The 22,412-nt window shown below is 34.1% G+C and overlaps 1 protein-coding gene across 5 annotated transcripts in view; it reads left to right on the top strand.

Annotated features, from left to right (window-relative positions):
- baz (par-3 family cell polarity regulator) overlaps positions 1 to 22,412 on the top strand; it is a 503,422-nt gene that overhangs the window by 194,710 nt on the left and 286,300 nt on the right. For all 5 annotated transcript variants that reach the window (XM_090412006.1, XM_090412010.1, XM_090412009.1 and 2 more), the window contains exon 3: positions 3,016 to 3,181. In XM_090412006.1, the coding sequence (XP_090268132.1) occupies positions 3,016 to 3,181 (166 nt within the window). The remainder of the gene's footprint in view (positions 1 to 3,015; positions 3,182 to 22,412) is intronic.

Here is a 22,412-nt window from a genome sequence, read left to right as displayed (position 1 = left end):
TAGTTTATATGCACTAAACACCTGTGTAACATACATCTTCGCTACTGAATCCTGTTTTATTCGTTTACTTGTGTACAATTCTTTTAGGGCAACTGCTGATTATTAACTAGGAACTTTTGGTATGCTTTCTTTTCGTCCAGGACTGCTTCCTTATCAACTTGTGTCCACCATGGTGTTCTTATTTTTTGTTTTTCGTTTTACAATTGCCAAAATTGATGTTGGCAACATCAATTTTGATACTGTATACACAGTAGCAAAATTACTTGGCCAGTAAGATGTAATTCTTTCCACATTTATATCAGTTTGAAGGAAGAAGTAGCAATGGTATTCCACTCCCATCATGACAATAAACTTCTTGGTTGGAAGATTTCAAGTAGAGTTATGTAGGCAAACTTCAAAATAGGGAATTGGACAATGAAACTTATTTGTGCTTGTGGTCCCACAGAATGTTTTGCTAAGAAAGAAGTGGTGAAATTTTTCGAGTCTTTAGAGCAGTCAGCCGACACAAAGAAAAGGAAAAGAGTGGACCTTGTTGGAGATCTAAACAGCAGAGTAGGAAATGAATTCCACCAGGCATATATAGGAACATTTTGGGAAAATTAGAAGAAAAGGGCAAAGCTAATAATAACAGTATCTGCTAGATTTTTACTCAGGATACAGACTAGTCATTACCACTGCCATGTTCCAATATAAAGGTGTGTACAAGTTCACATGGAGAAAAGGTGCAAGAAATAAGAAAATCCTCATTGACTGTGTCATTATTGATAGTGATCTCTTCATGTAGGATACAAGAATGTACAGAGGATTTGAAATTGTGTGCTAAGTAGGATAAAAATAAATCTCATATTGAAAAGAACAGTATATAAGAAAGTTTTAAAAAGACTTAAAGTTGAGCAGCTTTTAAAGGTAAATTGTAGACTCAACTATACAAACATTATCGAAGGAAAAATGTCACAGTTTAAAAACAAGAACCAAACCTTGGAGTCTCATTGTTAAACTCTGAAGAAAACATTCATTGATTAAACTAGGAAGATATGTGGTGAAGTTGTCTGCAAGGATAGAAAAACAAGAACACCATGATGGACACAAGTTGATGAGGATGCAGTCCTGGACGAAAAGAAAGCATACCAAAAGTTCCTAGTGAATAATCAGCAGTTGCCCTAAAAGAATACAGAGAAAATGTAAGAGAGCTAGGGTCTGTGTAAAGGTAGCTATAAAAAGTAATTGGAAGACTGATAAGAATATAGAAAATAAATATCAGCAAGGAGGCAGAATGTTTTGGGTGCTATTGAAAAAGCTTAGGAATGGAGGAAAGACTACTGTAAAAGTAATCAAAGATGATAAAGGTGAAATGAAAACTAAAGATAAAGATATGCTTGAAGAAACTGATGAGGCTAGGGATCTTGGAGTGTTAGTAGATAGGAAGTTGAAGTTCAGGGACCATGTGGCAAAGATTGCAAATATAGCTAAAAAAATAATTGCAATGCTGAAACGAACATTTACATGTAAAGATAAGGATGTCATTTTGCCTGCTTACAAGGCCTTGATAAGACCTCACTTGGATTATTGTGTGCAGGTCTGGTCTCCTGGTTTTCATTGTAATTCTGATATATTGGAGAGAGTGCAAAGGAGAGTGTTAAAAATGACATTGGGATTATGGAATACTGATTATGAAGACAGATCGAGAATTTGTAGACTGCAGACACTAGCAAAAAAGGAGAAAGAGGGAATGATATGATTGAGACTTACAAACTATTTATGAACAATTTTTAGTGAAGATAGCTCATTAAATTTGGAAATAGAGAGCTTGTATGGTGGGGAGCTAGTTGAATAAATTTATATGGAATAAGAGAGAAATTAGACAATACGCCAACTATCGTATACAAGACAGTGTTCAAACCATTATAACGTATGAATCTGACTGTTGGCGAAATAAAGCATTTGATCAAAGATTAGAGACCATAGACATGAGAGTTCTTAAAAAAATTCGGGGCCTGAACAGATGGCATCAGTGATAGATTCATATTAAAAATGAAGACATTAGGGAAGGAACTTGACATTTTTGTATTCAAGAATGTGTGAGTATAGCTAATCTAAGGTGGGTATGGTCACTTAAATAGTAGAGGAGAGGTGATTATCACTGAATGTGAGCTTTAGAGGAATTTCTCTACTAAGTGTTCCAGATTAAGATTTATGTAAACATACTTGAGAAAAATTGTGCAAGAGAAACTTTGAGGACATGATGGGTTCAGGCCAAAAAGAGTGGTCAAGGTAGATTTTCACTTTACAGCAAATAGTGTAGAAATTAAGAATATAATGAGGATCTGTACTGCAATATTTTTTTTTCTTGTTTTCAAACTGTTTCTGCTCCCTTCATACCATTAAAAATTAATGCATTTTATGGATTTATAGATATTACTGACCTTTTCTGTGTGTCTGACTTCTTATCCATCTTATAATTTTTGTGAAGAAGGTTGGAATGGGAGGCTAGCACTTGTTTAAGTAACATTTCATTAGTAATTTTCACATTTGATGTCCGTAGACACCGCTTGGTCACTGCCGTACCTCACGTGGTTTTGGCAATGATGTCTTCTGATAGAATAAGTGGTAGGGTCGAAGATTCCCTTTCCACACAAAGTTTGTAAGGTAATCACAAACTTCCATGCCCATGGCTGGATTCGAACCTGCGGCCTCTTGGCTGGAGAGCGGACACACTAACCACTTGGCCAACCAGGCCAGCAACATTTCATTCATGGTATAAATTTTCTGCTTACTGCATAAATTGTGTATATGTATATTATGCTTTAATTTTATTTATTTATTTATTTTTTATACAGGCTTGTAAATGATATGCACTCCTTCATTCTTCAGAAATCAAGCTGTATGAATAATTTATAATCACTACTTAGAAATATCTGTGCTTATGCCTATATGCAAATTTGAGCTGAAAATTTTATTGAATATTGCAATGAATTTTGTGTGTTTATTATTGTAATGATATTTGTATGTTCTTAGATAATTGCAATATTTCAAGAACACGGTTCACCTTTGCCACCTCATAATGGCGGAGATGGGACAAGTGCTAGTTCAGTTGGTACTGAAAGCCCAGACATCTTTCATCATAACAGTAATCTACATGTTTGCAATGATGTTGAAATTACTGTAGATCATGTACCTTCAGGTAAAAATTTTATGAATGTTTTTTAAATGAGCTTTAGATTAGATTTCCCCCCTCATATCCTTGATTGTGTTTATATAAAGTCATTTTTAAGAAATTCTGTAAAATATTGATCACTTACAGGAGGCAGTTACATTAATGCATCAGAAAGTTTCATCCTCCATGGTGTGAATTTCCTTCATTTAGCATTTCTTCATTAAATGTTATTAAGTCTCTCTAAACTGCATACAACATATTTAATTGCATTAAACTTCAAATTTAGTATCCAAAGTTGATGCAGTTATATATGTTGTATGACAACTCATAATTGCTTTCCATTGAATTTATTATTTAATGGAATCATATAAAAAAAAATAAAAGTTGCTGACAAAAAAATTTTTTAGATGCAATCCCTTATAATGTTTACATTTTTTCTTCTAAATATCATATATTCCTTTATTTGACACATACATTTATAGATACAAAACATTTATTTCTAACATAGAAGAATCATACATAATCTCTAAACCATAAGATCCAAGCTGATCTTATGGTTAGTTTCAGATTTTTGATAAACAGGAAACACTTAGTATTTTCATTGACACCGCTTTGAAAAGATATTTTTGTAGTTTTATTCTGAAAAGAAAAATTACTAATCCAAACTAACCTGTTTAGGTTAGTAATTTTTTATTTTTCCAGTCCTTTCTGGACTGTAGTTCATACTTTAACATCTTGAGAATTTATGAGTTAAAAAATTGAATGTAATACAAAAATTATTATACTCTTATCATTATGGCTTTCATTTTTGAACTATATTTTACTCGCATTAATTTGAATATATGGGAATGAACCTATGTTTCACTGTTGTTTTTTCTGTTCTTATATACTGAAATGCACTACAGAGTACAATTAAAAGAATGTGACCATCTGTTCTTTGGTTGGAACGATCTGTGTTGAAATCTGCTTTGACAGTAGCAACATTAGTAAGGACTGAGCTTCTGTGGTTTTATTGGTTATGTTGGCATTTATACAAGTTGCATTATGTTCTTTCAAGGTCTAATATAAATGTCATATGATTCTAAGATAAAACTTTACTATGGCTTATAGATTCAGATCCAACTTGGTAAACATGACCAGTAAATTGATCAGAAGCCACATTTGTGGCTTCATGCATAATGACACATAAAGTAGAAGTACCTTTGAGACTTGTAAATACTAGGGATTTACTGACCTCCAATCTCTCCAAACATCTGTTACAGTTAATAGCACTGCAAATGGAGGAGGGGGAAACATTCCTTTATGAAAAACCAATTTGCATTTCATAGAAAAAAATTGGTGATGGAATCATTGGATTTTGAACTGTATGTCACAATCCCTTTACAAATAAATATACCCATAGAGAAAACTAGAGCTGCTTCAGAAGGCTTTTCCAATGGATCACCTGACTGTTCAAACATTGCATAGAAAACAGGTTGCTGCAGTTTCAAGAAAAGTACCATGAGCAAAAATAGGGTCATGATGGATTCACCTCTCTTTACACTTCTATTTTAATTAATTTTTTTCTTCTTTTCTTTGAGAAGGAGAAAAACTATAGAAAACTAATAAACACAAAATTTGGTTATATATATTGGATGATATGTTTGTCTACTGGTCAGGTACAACGGATAACAAGAGAATTCACAAAGTACCAATGGCTTATGTTTATACACACACATACATTTCACTCTTGAACATATAAGCAGCAAGAGTCACTATTTCTAGCATAGTTTGGAAAACTCTACCATGAAATAGTAGAAGTCTCCAGAGAGAGAGAGAGAGAGAGAACAGTTATTTGGTATACAGAAAGCATACTCGCACTAGAAGACATCTCTATGGCTCTTCCACGCAAAAACAGAAATAATTTAAACACTAATTGAGAGAGAGAGAGAGAGAGAGAATATGTCTCACTATCAACATTAAGAAGAGGAATCAAGAACTTAAATATCTCTGTCGTACCTTATCTCAAGATGTATATCTGTACAAGATGATCAACAAAATCTTGCAACCCTTCCCAGTCAATGATTAATAAGCAACAATACAAATGTACAGTAATCCTTCCTTATATCCAGTGTGCAACAGACAGAATTTCTGAAATACTTCACAATATGACATAAAAGTAGTTTTCATCCCACTATACCAGATTTCTACATCCTCCTAAACTACATGATCTGCACCTTAAAAAAAAGCCAAGGGACTGTTCTGTAAAATCCAGTGATTGTGTGGCATATGTAGGACAAATGGAATGATCTGAAATTCGCATGTCTGAATATGTTAAAGATCTTGAAAAGAAGAAACACAAATGGTTTGGCCTATCATACTATTAATGAAGATCATTTTATACTGTGGTTAAAAAAAAAAAAAAAAGAAATACTGTACATGGACCGCAATTGCTTTGTTAGAAAATTCAAGGAAGCTTCAGAAATGTTCTGCCCTCCTACTCAGTGCATTAAAAATCAAGGCATCTTACATTAAGTGTGGTCATCATTCATCAAGAATTTCTCACACACACACAGACCTTCAATACAATGCACATTATGTTTTGAAACATGATAATCATGATCAATCCATGTAGTACATATACTATCATATGTTGCTTGAACTAGTAAATGTGTTGATTCCATTCCAGCTTTGATATACAATAACGGTCTCGTCTTTGCTCAATCAATATCTAAACAATTCTCCTGTAGAATTGTACAAAAAGGTATATAAAACTAGTAGACAAGTGTAAAATTAATAAAGATTTCTGTTAGAAATATGTGGTCTTTATATCAGAACCTGCAAGAATTTATAAGGACTTTTCAACTAAAAGTCAGTCAGCTTCATGTGGAGTCAGCAGGATTTTCTTCCAGAAAGTAGATATACCCACTCGAGAATGTACTTTACTGGAGGATGCCAAGTTGCAAGTGCTGTATAGAGAAAATTAGGAAAATCATTTAATGGGATCAGTCTTCATGATAGAAAGTGAAATACTTGGGTAACAGCTCATACCATAGGTAAGAGACATCAGTGATATTTGACAGCCATTAAATAATCTAAGTGGTAGTGGATAGGACATATTGCAAGAAGCAACACTCAAATATGGTCAGGAATGATATCCTAGAAATGAATAGAGAGTAAGACCAAAGAGGTGTTGAGAGGAGGATATTAGATGGCAGGAACTCAGTGGCAGATAAAAAGGATGCTCATCATCCTTCATCCAGCAGTGGACAGAAAATAGGTGTCCATTGCTATTTCAGTTTTAATCCAGTTGGCAAACTAAAAATGGCTTGGTTAATTTTAATAGAGATCCTAAGTATCAAAGTTCATTAAATTTTTTCGAGCATTTCTAGAAACTCAAACGGATCTGGTATTTTCTTTAAGCATATAATCCAACTTCTCCTTGGTTTCCATGTTTTTCTTGAAATCTTTGGTATGATTGATGATTAACTTTAGAGTGATTTATGTTGAACATGTCCATATCACTGAAGCTATATTTTGTAACTGTATCATTGGTGATTTAATTCATTTCTTATTTGCTTATGTTTTATAATCAATTCAAAAAGTGTTATCAGTCTTTTTTTCTTAGATGTTGAATTTCAAATGACAGAAGTTTTTTCTATTATTAATTTTTCCATGTTTAAACTCCTTATATTGTTAGAATCATGATACATTTATTGATTAATTTCATTGCATTGAAATATTTTTATTATTCATATTTTATTTAATTCATTCAAGTTTGTCCAACCAGTTTCACTTCTCTGTTTGATAGGTTTTAAATTTGCTGAGATCTTCTGTAATAGTTGATTTGAATAGGTACACTTTTTTCATGTTCTCACTACTGCTATTAATATTAAGTTTTGTTCCATAATTTGTCTTTTTGTGTGAATCTCCACCATGAAGTTGCTGAATTGCCCTTAGGTTTTACATATAAAGATAACACCATATTTTATATAGTTTAGAATCTATTATCATACTTATTTTCTATTTTATATAGTTTAACATTTATTATCATACCATTTATTATCACAATCATCTGTTTTTTTATATTGTTTTCTATTGTGGTATTTGTTCTAGGTACAACCATCATGGAGTTGGCTAACTCCATTGTGGTTTGTAATGAGAATACTAATACCTATTTGTTAATTACCTCGATATGTTGAGCGAAATACCAAATAGTTTTGGCTGTGTTATTCCATCTGTCCTGAGTACTTCTTTGACCTGTGTTGTTTATTGCTGTGAGTTTTTTCATTTTTAGTAGTGCAGGTATATTGTTATCCTTAATCTTTCATTTAGTTGGAATCAGACCAGCACATATAAATAGTGCTTGATAATGTTCTTTTTAAATTATTATTATCATTTTTTTTTTAATTTGATGTGTTATTTTCATCATACATGATGTGAGTGATTGTTTAGAATTATGTGATGCAGATAATCTTTTAGATTCCCTCACTAAATTGAATAACTGCTGTAATAAATTTGAAATTTGTAATAAATATGAAAATCAGCATGAAAGCAAGCATTAAAAAGACAAAGACAATGAAAATAAGCAGAAACATTGAAAACATCACTTGCATTGTTAATGGAGAACCTAAAGAACAAGTAAAACAAGTATTTAGACACAATTTTTAGTGAAGGTGGCAATTATATTTGGAAATAGACAGCAGAATTAGCAATTCTTGTATGGTAGGAAGTCAATTGAATGGATTTATATGGAATAAGAGATTAGTCAAAACATTAAACCAGATGTATTACAAGAGTGTTCAAACCAGTTTTAACTTATGGATTTGAGAACTGGATTAGAAATAAGTCTTGAATAAAGACTGGAGACTACAGATATGAGAGTCCTGATAAAAAGATTAGAGGACTGAGCAGTGACTATATCATATTAAAAATGAGGATATATGGAAAGAGCTTGACATTGTTAGCATTCAGGAATATCTTAGCAGAGCTAATATCAGTTGGTATGGCCACTTAAAGAATGGGCAAAGAAAGGTTAGTCAAACAAATGTTCTTTGCTAGGATAGCAGGAAAAGGACTCAAAGGAAGATTAAGCTGTAGGTGGATTTATGCAGGCAGAAATGTCCTTGAAGACTGAAATATAAGATCTCATAATAGTGGAATGTTGACCAGTAACAGGCTAATTTGGAGGAAAATTGTTGTTAGTGAAAATTGATGCAAGCTCTTCATATTGTTTTCAAAATGAATTAAGTAATCCAGTAGCTGTCTACAAAGGAAACTAGTAATCACTGCAAATGCCAGAAGGCAGGTTATAAGATTGTAGTTTACTCTGAGCTGGCATAATATACTCTCATCATAGCCTTAGTTGTTTCAGCTGTAATTCTAAATAACAACAATAGACTATCAACTTCAATTTTTCCAAACCTTCCATAGCTTGTCTCAACATGGCTGGTTGATGGCTTTGGTCTGAGAATCATAGAATTACGAATTAACTGGCAGTCTTCAGGTGGTGACAAAGTTTGCTATTGTTGATCTTCTTCATGAATTTTGAAGTTGAACTATGAGCAATTGGACAATAATTTGTTAGTTGACGTTTATTTGCCTTTTCTAGAGTAGATATCAATCGAGTAGGAAAGATTGAAAAGATGATAAAGGATAGGTGTTAATTCTGGATCACAGGTTTTTAGCACAACAGGAGAGATACTATTGTGACTGGATGACTTGTTACCATCTAAGTTGCTTAGCATTCATCTGATTTCTTTCTGACAAAGAAGTGTTTGTAGGCATTTGGGTTGATTGATGGAGAGATATCAAAGAGTAGTTTATTCAGGAGTAGAGTCCAAAAGACGGCCTGTGACTAGTGGTGTGCCGCAGGGTTCTGTTCTTGGACCACTGCTGTTTAATCTGTTCATTAACGATATAGGGAAGGATCTAAGTGGAACAATTCATTTGTTCGCTGATGATGCAAAGTTGGGTAGGGCAATAGTGAATGCAGAAGATGTCAAAGTAGGAATATCTATCTATCTAAGTCAATGCAGGATGACTTAGATAGATAGATTGGAGTTCTGGGCTAAGGAGAATGGATGTCAATTTAATGTGACAAAATGTAAGGTTATGCATTTTGGGGTGAAAAGATTAGCAGCAGTATACCACATTGGTGGAACTGTACTTCAAGAGATTGATGAGGCCAGGGACTTGGGAGTGTTGGTGGATAGGGAGATGAAGTTTAGGGGGCACACTGCAAAAGTAGCTAAATCAGCTCATCAACTCACTTGGTTGTTGAAAAATACCTTGACGAGCAGAGACAAGCAAGTTATTGTACCGCTGTACCGAGCCTTGATAAGACCTCATCTGTGCCCAGATTTGGTCACCTCGGTTCCTTCTTGATGGGGAGGAGGTGGAGAGGATCCAGAGGCGAGTGACTAAGATGATAACAAGTCTATGGAATGAACCATATGAGAACAGGTTGAAGATTTGTGGGTTGCAGAAACTAGTTGATAGGCGGAGGAGGGGAGATATGATTGAGACATTCAAATTGCTAAAGGGATTCTATAGGATTAATTCAGAGGATATTTTTGAGATCAGGACTGGTGGTGGGAGAACTAGGGGACACCTATGGAAGCTGGGCAAGAGTGTGGTTAGCAGGGGCGTTAGAGCTGGGTTCTTTACTTTTAGAGTGGTAAATGAATGGAATAAGCTGCCAGAGTCTGTTGTGGGTGCTATGATGGTGAACGAGTTCAAGACAAGGTATGATAGATACTGTGAGAATGGAATCGCATAGTTGTGTGGACATGATGTTTAGGGCTTCCCTCGATGAGTCTAAGGACTCATGGAGTTGCCCAAAATGATAATAAAATAATAAATTTTCTATTATCAGCTATGCAGAGGCTGAAGGCAAATATGTCATCAGGATGTCTGCCTTACATTTAGATGATTCTGTAGTCATACCATCAAATGGTTGGGAACATGGAAGACCAAAAGCTACATCCAGTGGTGCAAAAAAGGCACCAATAGTCTTGACTGCCATATGAACTGGGTGCAAGCTTTCTCCATTTAGACATTTTTGACATCAGATTTTGATTTGCTGATAATTTGCATATTTTCAAAGCTGCATTATAGACTGAAAGCGAAACTGAGATTTTGTTCTCAAGTCCTTGTGATATGTGCAATTGTTTTTTTCTTAGCTCACCTTGGCACACTTGTTAAGAAAATTAAAACTTGGATAGTGGGATTTTTTTTTCTTTCGTCATCATCAAATTTCTGATGTATACCGTCAAGGGAGTGTACAGGATATGATAGTACTACATGAAAATTTACATCATTACTAACTTCCTATCTACAACTTTCCTCCAGACCAGTTGGTTATCTGTAAACACTCCAACATTATCAAATCTTATATTTCTATCTTCTCAGGCACTTTTTACATCAAGCCATTTATATCTTGGTGTTCCTCTGGGTCTTTTTCCCACCAACCTGGCAGAGAACACTTATTTTGCTAATCTTTCCTCTCCGATTCTGTTTAAGTGACCATACCACCAGAGATTAGCTTTGCTAACACATTCCTGGATGTCACAATCTCGAGCTCTTTCCTAATATCTTCGTTTTTAATATGATATTGCCATTGATGCCATCTGTTCGTGTCCCTAATCTTTCTTAGGACTCTCAGATCCATAAGTTAAAATTGGCTTGAATACTGTATTGTATACACTAATTTAGTGTTTTGGCTAATTTCTTTCTTATTCCATATAAATTTATTCAGTTGACTTCCTACCGTACCAGGTTTGTTGATTCTGTTGTCTATTTCCATATTTAACTTACCATCTTCACTAAAAATCATGCCTAGGTACCTGAAATGTTTTACTTGTTCTATAGTTTCTCCATTCACAATGCAGTTGTTATTTTCCATGTTTCTGGCTATTTTCATTGCCTTTGTCTTTTTAATGCTGACCTTCGTACCATATCTACTAGAACAGTTATTTAATTTAGTCAGATAATCTTGCAGACTTGTAGTGGATTTATTTAGAAATATAACATCATCTGCATAAAGCAAAGAGCTGAGATTAAAATCTCCAATTTTGATACCAGTGGTTTAATACCACTTTCCTTCATAATGTGATCCATATAGATAATGAATAACAGAAGGGATAATGTACATCCTTGTCTGACACCAGTTTTAACATTAAAACACCTTCCTGTACTTCCTTCATTTCTAACTGCTGACTTACAACTCAAATGAAGACTAAGTATCGTGATATAATGCCCCATTGCCCATATAATAGCGTTTTGAATAGCTTCTCTCTTGGCACCTTGTCATATGCCTTTTCCAGATTGACAAAACTTAAATACAGATTTTGTTATATTCCCATGATTTCTATATGTTGTAAAGTGAAAATCTGATCCTGACAGCCTCTATTTGGCCTGAATCCAGCTTGTTCTTCACCAAGCTTGTCTTCCACAATCCTTCTCAACTTTTCTCAAGTATACTTGCATTAATCTTACCAGGAACACTCAGTAGATACCTCTGTAATTCTCACATTCAGTTTTATTTCTCTTTTTATATATGGGTACTATCATAGCTCTACTCCAATCATCTGGAATTCATCCATCTGTCCAGGCCTTCTGAACTATGCAGTGCAATACTTGAACATTTCTGGTTGAATATCATCTACTCCTGCTGCCTTTCCACATTTCAGGTTTTTGATGGCTTTTTCTACCTCAAGTATGGATATGTATTCCTGACTGCATGCCTGGTCAGTGTTTTTTGCCACTGTGCTGTCATCCCTGCTTGTTTCATTTAGCAATTTTTTGAAGTAATTACTCCATGCTTGCTGTCTTTTTTGAAGGATATCTTTTTCTCTTGTTTTTATGTCACCTTTATCATCTCTGAGTCCTTTTACTGCACTCTTTCCTTCATTTCTGAGCTCTTCTTCAACAACCTCCAGAATATCTTGCCACCTTCTTGATATTTATTTTCTATGTTCTTGCCAAAGTCCTCCCATGAGTTTTGTTTAGCTAGTTTTACACAGCGTTTAGATTTCTTACATTTGTCTTTGTATTCTCTAAGAGCACAAGCAGACCTTCCTGTGTCCACCATGGAGTTCTGATTTTTCTATCCTTGCAGACAACCTCACCAGATGCCCTTCTGGCTGAATCAATCAGGGTTTTCTTCAAGGCTTGCCACCGAATCTCCAAGGATTGGTTCCTGTTCTCAAACTCTTTCATTTTATCTTCAATAATCTTTGTGTATTTTAGTCTACAGTTCACATCTGAGAGCTGTTCAACTTTTATTCGCTTTAAAACTTTCTTACATGTTCTTCTTTTCAATACGAAATTCAATTTTATTCTGCTCAAGACTAAATGGTGATCACTTCCAATTTCAAATCCTCTGTACACTGTGGTGTCCTGCACCAAGGAGAAAACATCACCATCAACAATGACATTGTCAATGAGACTTTTCTTATTCCTTGCTTCTTCTCTCTATGTGAATTTGTGCACATTTTTATGTTGGAACATTGTGTTAGTAATAACCAGTCCATGTCTTGAGCAGAAATCCAACAGGTATTTGCCATTATTATTAGCTTTGCTTTTTTCTCCAAATTTTCCCAAAATATTTTTGTATGTCTGACAATCATTTCATACTCTGGTATTTAAATCCCCAACAAGGATCAAATTTTCCTTTTTCATTGTGTCAGTTGCTTTTTCTAAAGCCTCAAAAAATTCCTCCACTTCTACCTTAGTAGAACCTTCTGTGGGACCTTAGGTACAAATAAGTCTCATTGTCCAGTTCCACATTCTGATATTTGTCCACATCACTCTACCTGACATTGCTTGCCATTCAAGAAGATTAGCCTCATATTTTGTGTTAAATACTATGACTACTTCTTCTTTTCCTTGATTTTCATTGCCTGAATATAACATTTTGTATTTATTACTCGGAAAGATCTCGCCAGTTTTTCTCTTTTTTGTTTCAGTCATCCCTATTATGTTGATCTGGTACTTATCCAATTCCTCAGCTAGCTTCATTTCTTTGCCATTCAGGCTTCTTATGTTGATAGTACCGATCTTTAACTCTGGTGATATTGAGTTGGGGTGTGTTTTCAGATTTGTTCCAGTAGCTGACTTTTCGCTGTTTGTCCTGGTGTTGTGTCCCAATTTATGATTTTTATTCTATCTAGTTATCTATGTTCAACTATTATCTACGCACGAGATATCACCAAAATTTTTACTAATACTTAAGTTATTTCTCCCCTTAGTACCCCTAATATTTGTATTTATACTGCACCTTTTGGGATATTTAGTTTGAGATATTATATACAAAAACAAGGAGAATGAACTAAAATATGTCTGAAAGTGAAACAATGTTGCAGTCGTGACACTTTATCTTGTTTCTTAACACATTAATTTCCCGTGTGATTAGGTTCGTAATTTTTCAAGTGGTGCATTGAACAGCAATTTCAGCTGTTTTATCATTGTACAAAAAGTTTATTAAAAACTTTAGCATGATACAATTTAATTTTTGTTATTACTCAATTTAATGCTAAACTAAATACTTACAAACTAACATTAGCTTATTACAAGTAATTAGGCTATGATCCTATAATGATTATTACGATCATGCCGCCATAACAATTCAACACATAAATTCACTTGACATGGACAAATAAGATTAATTCACACTATTTAACTATTCAAACTTAAGTAGATTAACTAAACCTTTTTCTGCCCTAACACACAACTATGACATTTTAACTTTCCTATACATTACAATAGACAGGCAAAATTCTCAGAACACTTAATTATTCACATAACATTAACACTAGCCAGCTTACTTTTAATATATTCTGTCAGATACTAAAGTCCTAGTATAAATTTTCCCTGGTCACTTCAACAATTCCGTATTAGAATAATGATACTTATTACAGACAAATTTTAGTTAACATTAGATATATTTTACAGTACCTTTCTTTCTTGAGTTTTTCATATGGACCTTTACCTTCTTCTGATTGAACTAGCTTGGTATAACCTCTCCGATAATCTGCTACTCCTACGTTCCTTTTGGAGTTGAACTATGCTTACACGGTCTTAAACTTTTGTAATTCAGGACACATTTTGAATCATCTGTATGACGGCTGTGCGACTCACGACGTGGATATCGATATCTTTATAGCTTTCCTTCTCGTGGTTGTCACTGAAGTTGAAACATAAAGAATACGTTTCCTTTTCTTTGACTGTATGGCATTCTTTGCTTCTTACATAGGAAATCCAGAATCGAAATCCCGCTCACTTTTGTTTCCATGTTGTGACGACAGAGATATAACCCCAATCTCCACTCAGGAAAACCACGTGAAACCTATGCCACCGAGCTCGTAGAGAACTCCTCGGGAACAGAACCAAAACCAAAAAGCCTTGTGTGTGGGGGGATTCCAACCCTTTTATACTTGCTCTCCTAACGGCACCTTTTTTAACTTCTTTTCTCTGCCCCCTACTTGATTTTACTTCACCCACCAATTAGGGTGGCGTTCGTTTTGCCAAACGTCCTTTGGTCGGCGAGCCAAACGATGTCTCAGTCCGGGAATTGACCCTAAGCGATTTTCTGTTGTTTTTCTTGTACTAGCCTCTAACTTAATCCCCTTTCCAAAATTTTTCTGTGAATTCACTTAATATTTTAATCTCTAGCCTCTCACATATCATCTCTTATGACTAATCCTTTTCTGTCTTATTTAGTTAAATTTTCTCTTTTATATCATATTACAACATTAATATATTCTTTCTTTTTGTTAGTTAGTTCAACCAAACACCTTTATATTTTAAATTTAGTTTAATCCTTTAAACACCTTTATATTTTATTGGATGCAAGGATATTTCTTTTAAATAATTCATCTTTTAGCTTTAATGCAGGGTTTTTAATTTATTTATTCTTCATGTTACACCATGATAGCTAAGAATTCTACATTCTTAAGATATCAGGTGTAACACTGGTCCCTGGCGAAAACAACAGGAATTCTTGTTTAACTGGCAATGCTCCAGCTGACATGAAATTCTGTCATATTGTACCATCATTTTTTATTTTGGTAAAACCAATAAAGAATGCAATTTGTTCAGCTAAATCCCAAATTGCCAGCCCATCCTCGTTCATTCAGTACTCAGGTAGAACCTAACAGGGTGCACCACAATAAAGTGAGGATTGGACATTAGGTCAGAAGTCCTGATCTGTTCTCTGCATTCCTTTAAAAGCTATGTTGAGGTCTCTTCTCAGTTATATAGCTTTGACCCCTAAGCATCCCCTTTTTTTTCTTTTTAATTGTTTAATTATTTCTTTTTAATCATTGGAACTGATGTTCAGATCAGGAGGATAGTAATAGACTAGACTAGGGAAAGGGATAAAATCCATAAAAATATCCCATTTGACATTTTAATGCCAAAGAACGAAACTGAGAATGCTAGATAAATAGAGTTCGCTTCACACTACATAATTAAGTCTTCATCATCATCATTAAATTTCTGCCATGTACCCTCAAGGGGTGTACAGGATATGATAATACTACATGTAAAAATTTACATCATTACTAACTTCCTATCTACAATTTTCTTCCAAATCAGTCTGTTACTTGTCAAGAGACTCCAACATTATCAGATCTTATATTTCTATCGTCTAAGGCACTTTGTACCGTATCAATCCACCTACATCTTGGTCTTCCTCTGGGTCGTTTTGCTGCCAACCTAGCAGAGAACACTTTTTTCGCTAATCTTTCCTCGCCCATTCTGTTTAAGTAACCATACCACCTGAGATTAGCTCTGCTAACGCATTCCTGGATGCTGGCGATGTCAAGTTCTTTTCTAATATCCTCGTTTTTAATATGATATTGCCATTGATGCCATCTGTTCATGCCTATAATCTTTCTCAGGACTGTCATATCTGCGGTCTCTAGTCTTTGATCAAGTGTTTTACTTCTGACCCAGCTCTCAGATCCATAAGTGAAAAATGGTTTAAACCCTGTCTTGTATACAGCTAATTTAGTGTTCCGACTAATTTCTCTCTTATTTCATATGAATTTATTCAGTTGACTTCCCTCCATACTAGCTTTGCTGATTCTGTTGTCTATTTCCATATTTAATTTACCATCTTCACTAAAAATTGTACCTAAGTAGCTGAAATGTTTTACTTGTTCCACAGGTTCTCCATTCACAACACAGTTGACATTTTCAATGGTTCTGCCTATTTTCATTGTCTTTGTCTTCTTATTGCTGACCTTCATACCATATCTATTACAACATTTATTCAATTTAGTCAGAGAATCTTGCAGACTTGTAGCGGATTTAATTAGAAGTATAACATCGTCCGCAGAAAGCAAAGAGCTGACATTAACATCTCCAATTTTGATATCATGTTTAATACCACTTTCCTTCATAAGGTGATCCATATAGATAATGAATAACAGAGGGGATAATGTACATCCTTGTCTGACACCAGATTTAACATTAAACCATCTTCCTGTACTTCTTTCAATTCTAACTACTGACTTACAACTCAAATAAAGACCAAGTATTGCTTGATATAATGCCCCATTGACACCATATAACTGCAGCGTATTGAATAGCTTCTCTCTTGGCACCTGTCATATGCCTTTTCCAAATCGACAAAACTTAAATACAGATCTTTGTTATATTCCCATAATTTCTCCACTATTTGCCATAAAGTGAAGATCTGATCCTTACAACCTTTATTTGATCTGAATCCAGCTTGTTCTTCCACAATTCTTCTCAACCGTTTCTCAAGTATACTTGCATGTATCTTGCCAGGAACACTCAGTAGGGATATACGTCTGTAATTCTCACTTTCAGTTTTATTTCCCTTTTTTTATATGGATACTATGAGAGCTCTACTCCAATCATCGGGAATTCATCCCATCCCTCTGTCCAGGCATTCTGAACTATGCAGTGCAGCCACTGTAAGACTTTTATACCACCATACTTCAGCATTTCTGGTCAAATATCATCTACTCCTGCTGCCTTTCCACATTTCAAGCCTTTGATGGACATAATTAAGTGTGTTTACATAATTATTGGATTTCTATCAAAAATTTTCTTCGAAATTAAACTGTTGTCTTTTAGGTTTCTAAATATTGTTAGAATATACAGTTTTAATCTTCTAGTGACCTACTCATTGTAGCAATTTTCGTTGATCCCCTGAGATTATTTTCCTGTCATATTGCTATCAGACACCAGTTTTGCTAACTTTTCCTCTCCCAATCTAAGTGAATTTACCACCTTTATGTGATTCTTTGTCTGATATTGTTCCCTAAAGATAACAGGTCTTTATAAAGAAATATATCAATATCTATCTGTGTGTGTGTGTGTTAAATCATTTTAATTATTTGTAGTATGTACATAGTCATCTCCTCTCTAAAAATTGCTGCTTCTTTTCACAGTATTAGGTCTACTGGCCTTTTACCCCATTTCTTTTTTTTTTTAACCTATTTTTTAATTCCTTTTAATCATCTTTAACCTACTGAACTAAATTTGAATAGATTAAAAATCAATTATTCCTCATTCTTTGAAATCCACTGCATACTCTTGTATCCTGAACCACTATGAATATATCACATTCAAAAGTAAAAGATGAAAAATGAATATTAAAAAATAAGTTTCTAGAAAAAAAGCAATATACATTTACTTCACAATAGATAATTATAGTAACAAATGGATTCAATATGTGAATGGAATATAACCGAATACAAAAAAAATACCAAACTATAAACCAATAGGGGAGAAAAAATGAAAAAGGGCAGTATACCCAATACCATGAAAAGAAGATGTTTTTAGAGAGATGACTATATACATAATACAAATAACTGAAACAATTTAACACACATACACAGAGTGAGGGGGCTGAAAAGTTAGTTCTGATAAACACCTAGAACATAAAATGATATTAAAGCAGCTGATATATAGCCAAAAGAAAGCATATCTTAAAACCCTTTACCTCCATGTTTCGTAAAATTGCAATAAATTTTTCTTTTAGGATATATAAGAAAATATGTCAAAGGTTTGAAGAAATTCGACGACACAGAGGTGTGGACCATCATCAAGTTTATCATGCTGCAAGAAAAGTCTGCAATTGAGATTCACCAAACGTTGTGTGAGACTCTTTAGGGGACTCCCCCCCCAGCATATTCAACACTTGCCAGATGGATGGCCAAGTTTTTGGGCAACTTCAGGCTACAGACCCCGGGTCAAGAAGACCTTCCACAGCAATCACACTTGGAAATAAAGATGCAGTGTATGCCACGATCCTTCATGATAGGTGAATACAAGCCAAAAATTTTGCAAAGATTCTGGGGATATTCAGGGAATGAGTTGAGATCATTATCCACTAATATCTGGACATGCAGAAGCTCTCAGCGAAGAATGTCCCTAAATGTTTGAGAAGACCGGAAAAAAAAGAGAAGTCTGCTGTCATCTCAAGGGATTTTGGACCATTTTAAGAAATCAAGTGCAAATTTTTTGGCTTGTATTGTGACTGTTGATGAAACATGGCTTCATTACTATGACTCAGAGACCAAACAACAGTCAATGGAATGGAGACACAAAGATTTTCTGTAGCCAAAGAAAGTCTGAATCCAAAAGTCAGCAAGAAAGATTCTTGCCATTGTCTTTTGGGATATGGATGGTGTAATCCTTGCCAAGCACCTCAAAAAAGGTTAAACTGTTACAGCAGCAGTTTATTCAACTACTCTGAAGGAATTGAAGGCGATCCTGAAGGAAAAACACTGTAGGGAACTGAGCAGAGACATCTTGTTTTGCAGGACAACTCACCTGCTCACACTGCTCATGAAACCCAACAGACAATACACAACTTGGGCTTTCAATATCTCCCTCACCCACTCTGTTCGCCAGACCTTCCCCCATCTGACTATTTCCTGTTCCCAAATTTAAAGAAACACTTGAACGGAACAAAATTTACCACAGATGAAGTCATGTCTACAGCTAAGGACTGGTTTGTGTAACAAGGGAAAGACTCCTTTCTCAGAGAATTGGAAATCATTCAGCAGCATTGTAACAAGTATAACATTTGGTGGGGAATTTGTAGAATAATGTGAAAGTTACATCTTTCTACTTAATTTCATGGTGATTATCACACAAATTAAGTAGACTTTTTAATTAAGTAAACTTTTCAGCACACCCTCATATATTGATATATTTCTTGATAAACACCAGTTGTTGTGTGGCCATCAAATTCCTTCATATCCTCAACTGCTGTGATAGTACAGTTGATATCTGCTCACTGTAATAAATTTGGACTGATGCACATTATTGCAAAAGGGCTAGAAAATGGTTAATTATAAAAATTTTACTGAACCTGCTTGTGTTATTGCACACACCATTTAACAGCAATTCCCTGCAAGGCAGACAGCCATTGTGGTGCATGTATCCACTTTCCTCAGTCTCACTTTCAACAAGAATGCTTTTTTTAGGGCTACATATTTTTAAAGTCCATGGAGAAATAGATAACACTCTAGCCCAGTGATGGTGAACCTATGACATGCATGTCAGCACTGTCACACTTGAGGGTTTCAGGTGACACACCTTGGATGTTGAAAAATATTGGTATTCTGATGAAAAAACTAATTTCAATAATTTCAGTTTATTAAATTAATTGTATAATATGAATTCATAGATTGTATATCAATGTCCTATTAAATAAATAGCCTAATATGATATGTATAAGTCACCATGTATGATTAAGTAGTTAAATTTATAATGCATGTATGCAAGTGGCACATCAAGAACATCAATATTTAAAAAAAAAAAAGATGTTTGATACACCTGGGTAAAAAGGTTTGCCATCAAAAAGTCTACCACTGCTCTAGCCTGTTATGGAGAGATTTATGAAGAGAAGAAAAAAGCCACTGTTCAGTTCTCTCATGGCAATTTCATAAGAAAGGTCAAATGGCCAAAGTAAATATGTTTACAAATTTTCTGTTCTCTCATACTATTTATCCTGTATTATATTACTGTGTTAATAATTACATAGGAAATCCAATTATTGGGTGAATTCTGTGAACTGAATCTAATAATCTTTTTAATGTACCACTGTAATCACATAACTGTAGGATGTGATTGGCAGTGAGAGGATTAAATTCAACTTACATAAAGTTTGTGGAATGTAACTTATGCAAGTCACTCTTTCCACACACACACACCCTACCTGTTATTCGCATGCCAATTAACAGTGGCCTTTCATAAGGCAGACAGTCAACCTGGCACATGCTTGCACTCTTCTCACTCACAGTTTCAAACATCTAACAGAAATAATCTTTTTAGTCTACCACTATAATCACATAACTGTAGGGTGTGACTGACAGTGAGAGGGTTAAATTCAAAGTTTTTTTTGTGTAAGTTGTACTTAAAAAAATATGGACATGCTATACTTTTAGTATTTGTGTGGGTCATGTATCCTCACAGTTTTAAAAGTCCAAAGAGAAATAGATAACACTTTTAGCCTGTTATCAAGAGCTTTATGAAGAAAAGAAAGAAGCAACTTAAGTAATTTCTTGATAATTACTTGAATGGCTAAATTACTCCCCCCCCTTCCTATTTTTCACATTATTTATACTCTATTACAGTGTTTCTCAAACTTCAGATAACCACGTACCCCTTCTTAAATTTTCATTATCACTAAGTAAATAAATAAATAAAGTATATTTCATTGTAAATATCTATTTTATTTGAATTTATATGTTCATGTAAACAAAAAAATGATTTATTTTTAATAGAACAAAATTTGGAATAGGTTCCTCTTCATTTCCCATCCATGAAAATCCACATTTCAAGTAATTCTTATCATACAAAGATTTTTCATCTTCTTCTAATTGGTTCTCTAGAGCAGTGCTTCCCAAACTGCTTGATGCCAAGGCCCCCTTTAGAAAAATTAAAATGTTTCATGCCCCCCCCCTCCCCAAATCTTAATATAGACATATATTATTATAATATTTATTGTATTTATATTCAATACAAAACACACACAGCGAATATTGCAAAAATCAAATGCAAATATTACATTTTTAGCATCTTACATACGCATTTGACATGGCACATTATCTCATATTTTTATATAGATAGATATACTGTTATTGTACATTTGCAGTACAAGCACATGAAATGTAAAACGATTAGTAATAAAGAAAGAATTTAAAACATTAAAGAAGTTTAATAGCAATTTAATGTGATGAATGTGTTTCAGTACTGCTACACCAATATCAGGTGAAATATTTGAAACTGCAGTTCTTAGAGTTTTGCTTTGAAATGAAACTTATACGAATAAGCATAGGTTTACTAATATTCATTAAGTGCCGAAATACGCAGGAAACAAAATTTGTGAACCCGCACCAATGTGTGATTTTTTTTTTTTCATTAAAATATTAAAAAATAACAAAAAATAAATAATAAAAATTAAATACGTTTCTTTTAAGATAAAAAAAATCTACTTAGTCTTAAAATATTTTAAATTTGTTTTCATTATTTCACGGCCCCCTCAACAAAACCTACAGCCCACAGTTTTTGAGGGGGGGGAGCTGCTTTAGAGATGTCAGACGACACTCCCTTATTAATTTCATTTGATCCAGATACAATATCAACGTTTTTCTTGTTGCTTACACCTACTTGTATTTGCTATATTGCTCTCTTTTGTGCATTTTACAAATCCAGTATTTAACCAATGATCCATACTTAAGAATTAGAAAGCTAAAAAAAAATTACCATATTTACTCAAATAAAATTTACACTTTTTTCCCAAAATTAAAGCTAAAAAATCGTGGTGTTGAGATATCTATAGTTTTTATATAGATAGATATACTATTATTGTACATTTGCAGTACAAGCACATGAAACGTAAAACGATTAGTAATAAAGAAAGAATTAAAAACATAAAATATGCAGGGATTTTTGGAAACCTAAGTTTTCAGAAGAAAGCTGAAAATGGTGCGACTTACCAAGAAGCTCCTATTCGCTATCGCTACTTTTGGCATCGAGAATAGTTTCCTTGTGTGCATCGTCAAAGTCATCTACCCAAATAGCTTCATCTTTACCATTATTTCCAGCAAAAATTTACAAGACTTAAGATATGTAAAGAACAATCCTTCACAAATAACTAATGAGACTTAAAAGCAGAGTACGAAACAGACAGCAATGGTAGGCCAGTAGAGATAGAGCAGTGCACATGATTGGTGCGATATTAACAAAAGATCACGCAAACCAAAGACAAGCCACCAGTTGAGTT

The sequence above is a fragment of the Typopeltis vanoorti genome, chromosome 22 (genome assembly GCF_054136105.1).
Source record: "Typopeltis vanoorti isolate ZY-2024b chromosome 22, IOZ_Tvanoo_1.0, whole genome shotgun sequence".
Taxonomy (NCBI): Eukaryota; Metazoa; Arthropoda; class Arachnida; order Uropygi; family Thelyphonidae; genus Typopeltis; species Typopeltis vanoorti.
The sequence above is the reverse complement of the archived record's forward strand: the minus strand, read 5'-3'. Positions and strand labels throughout refer to the sequence as shown.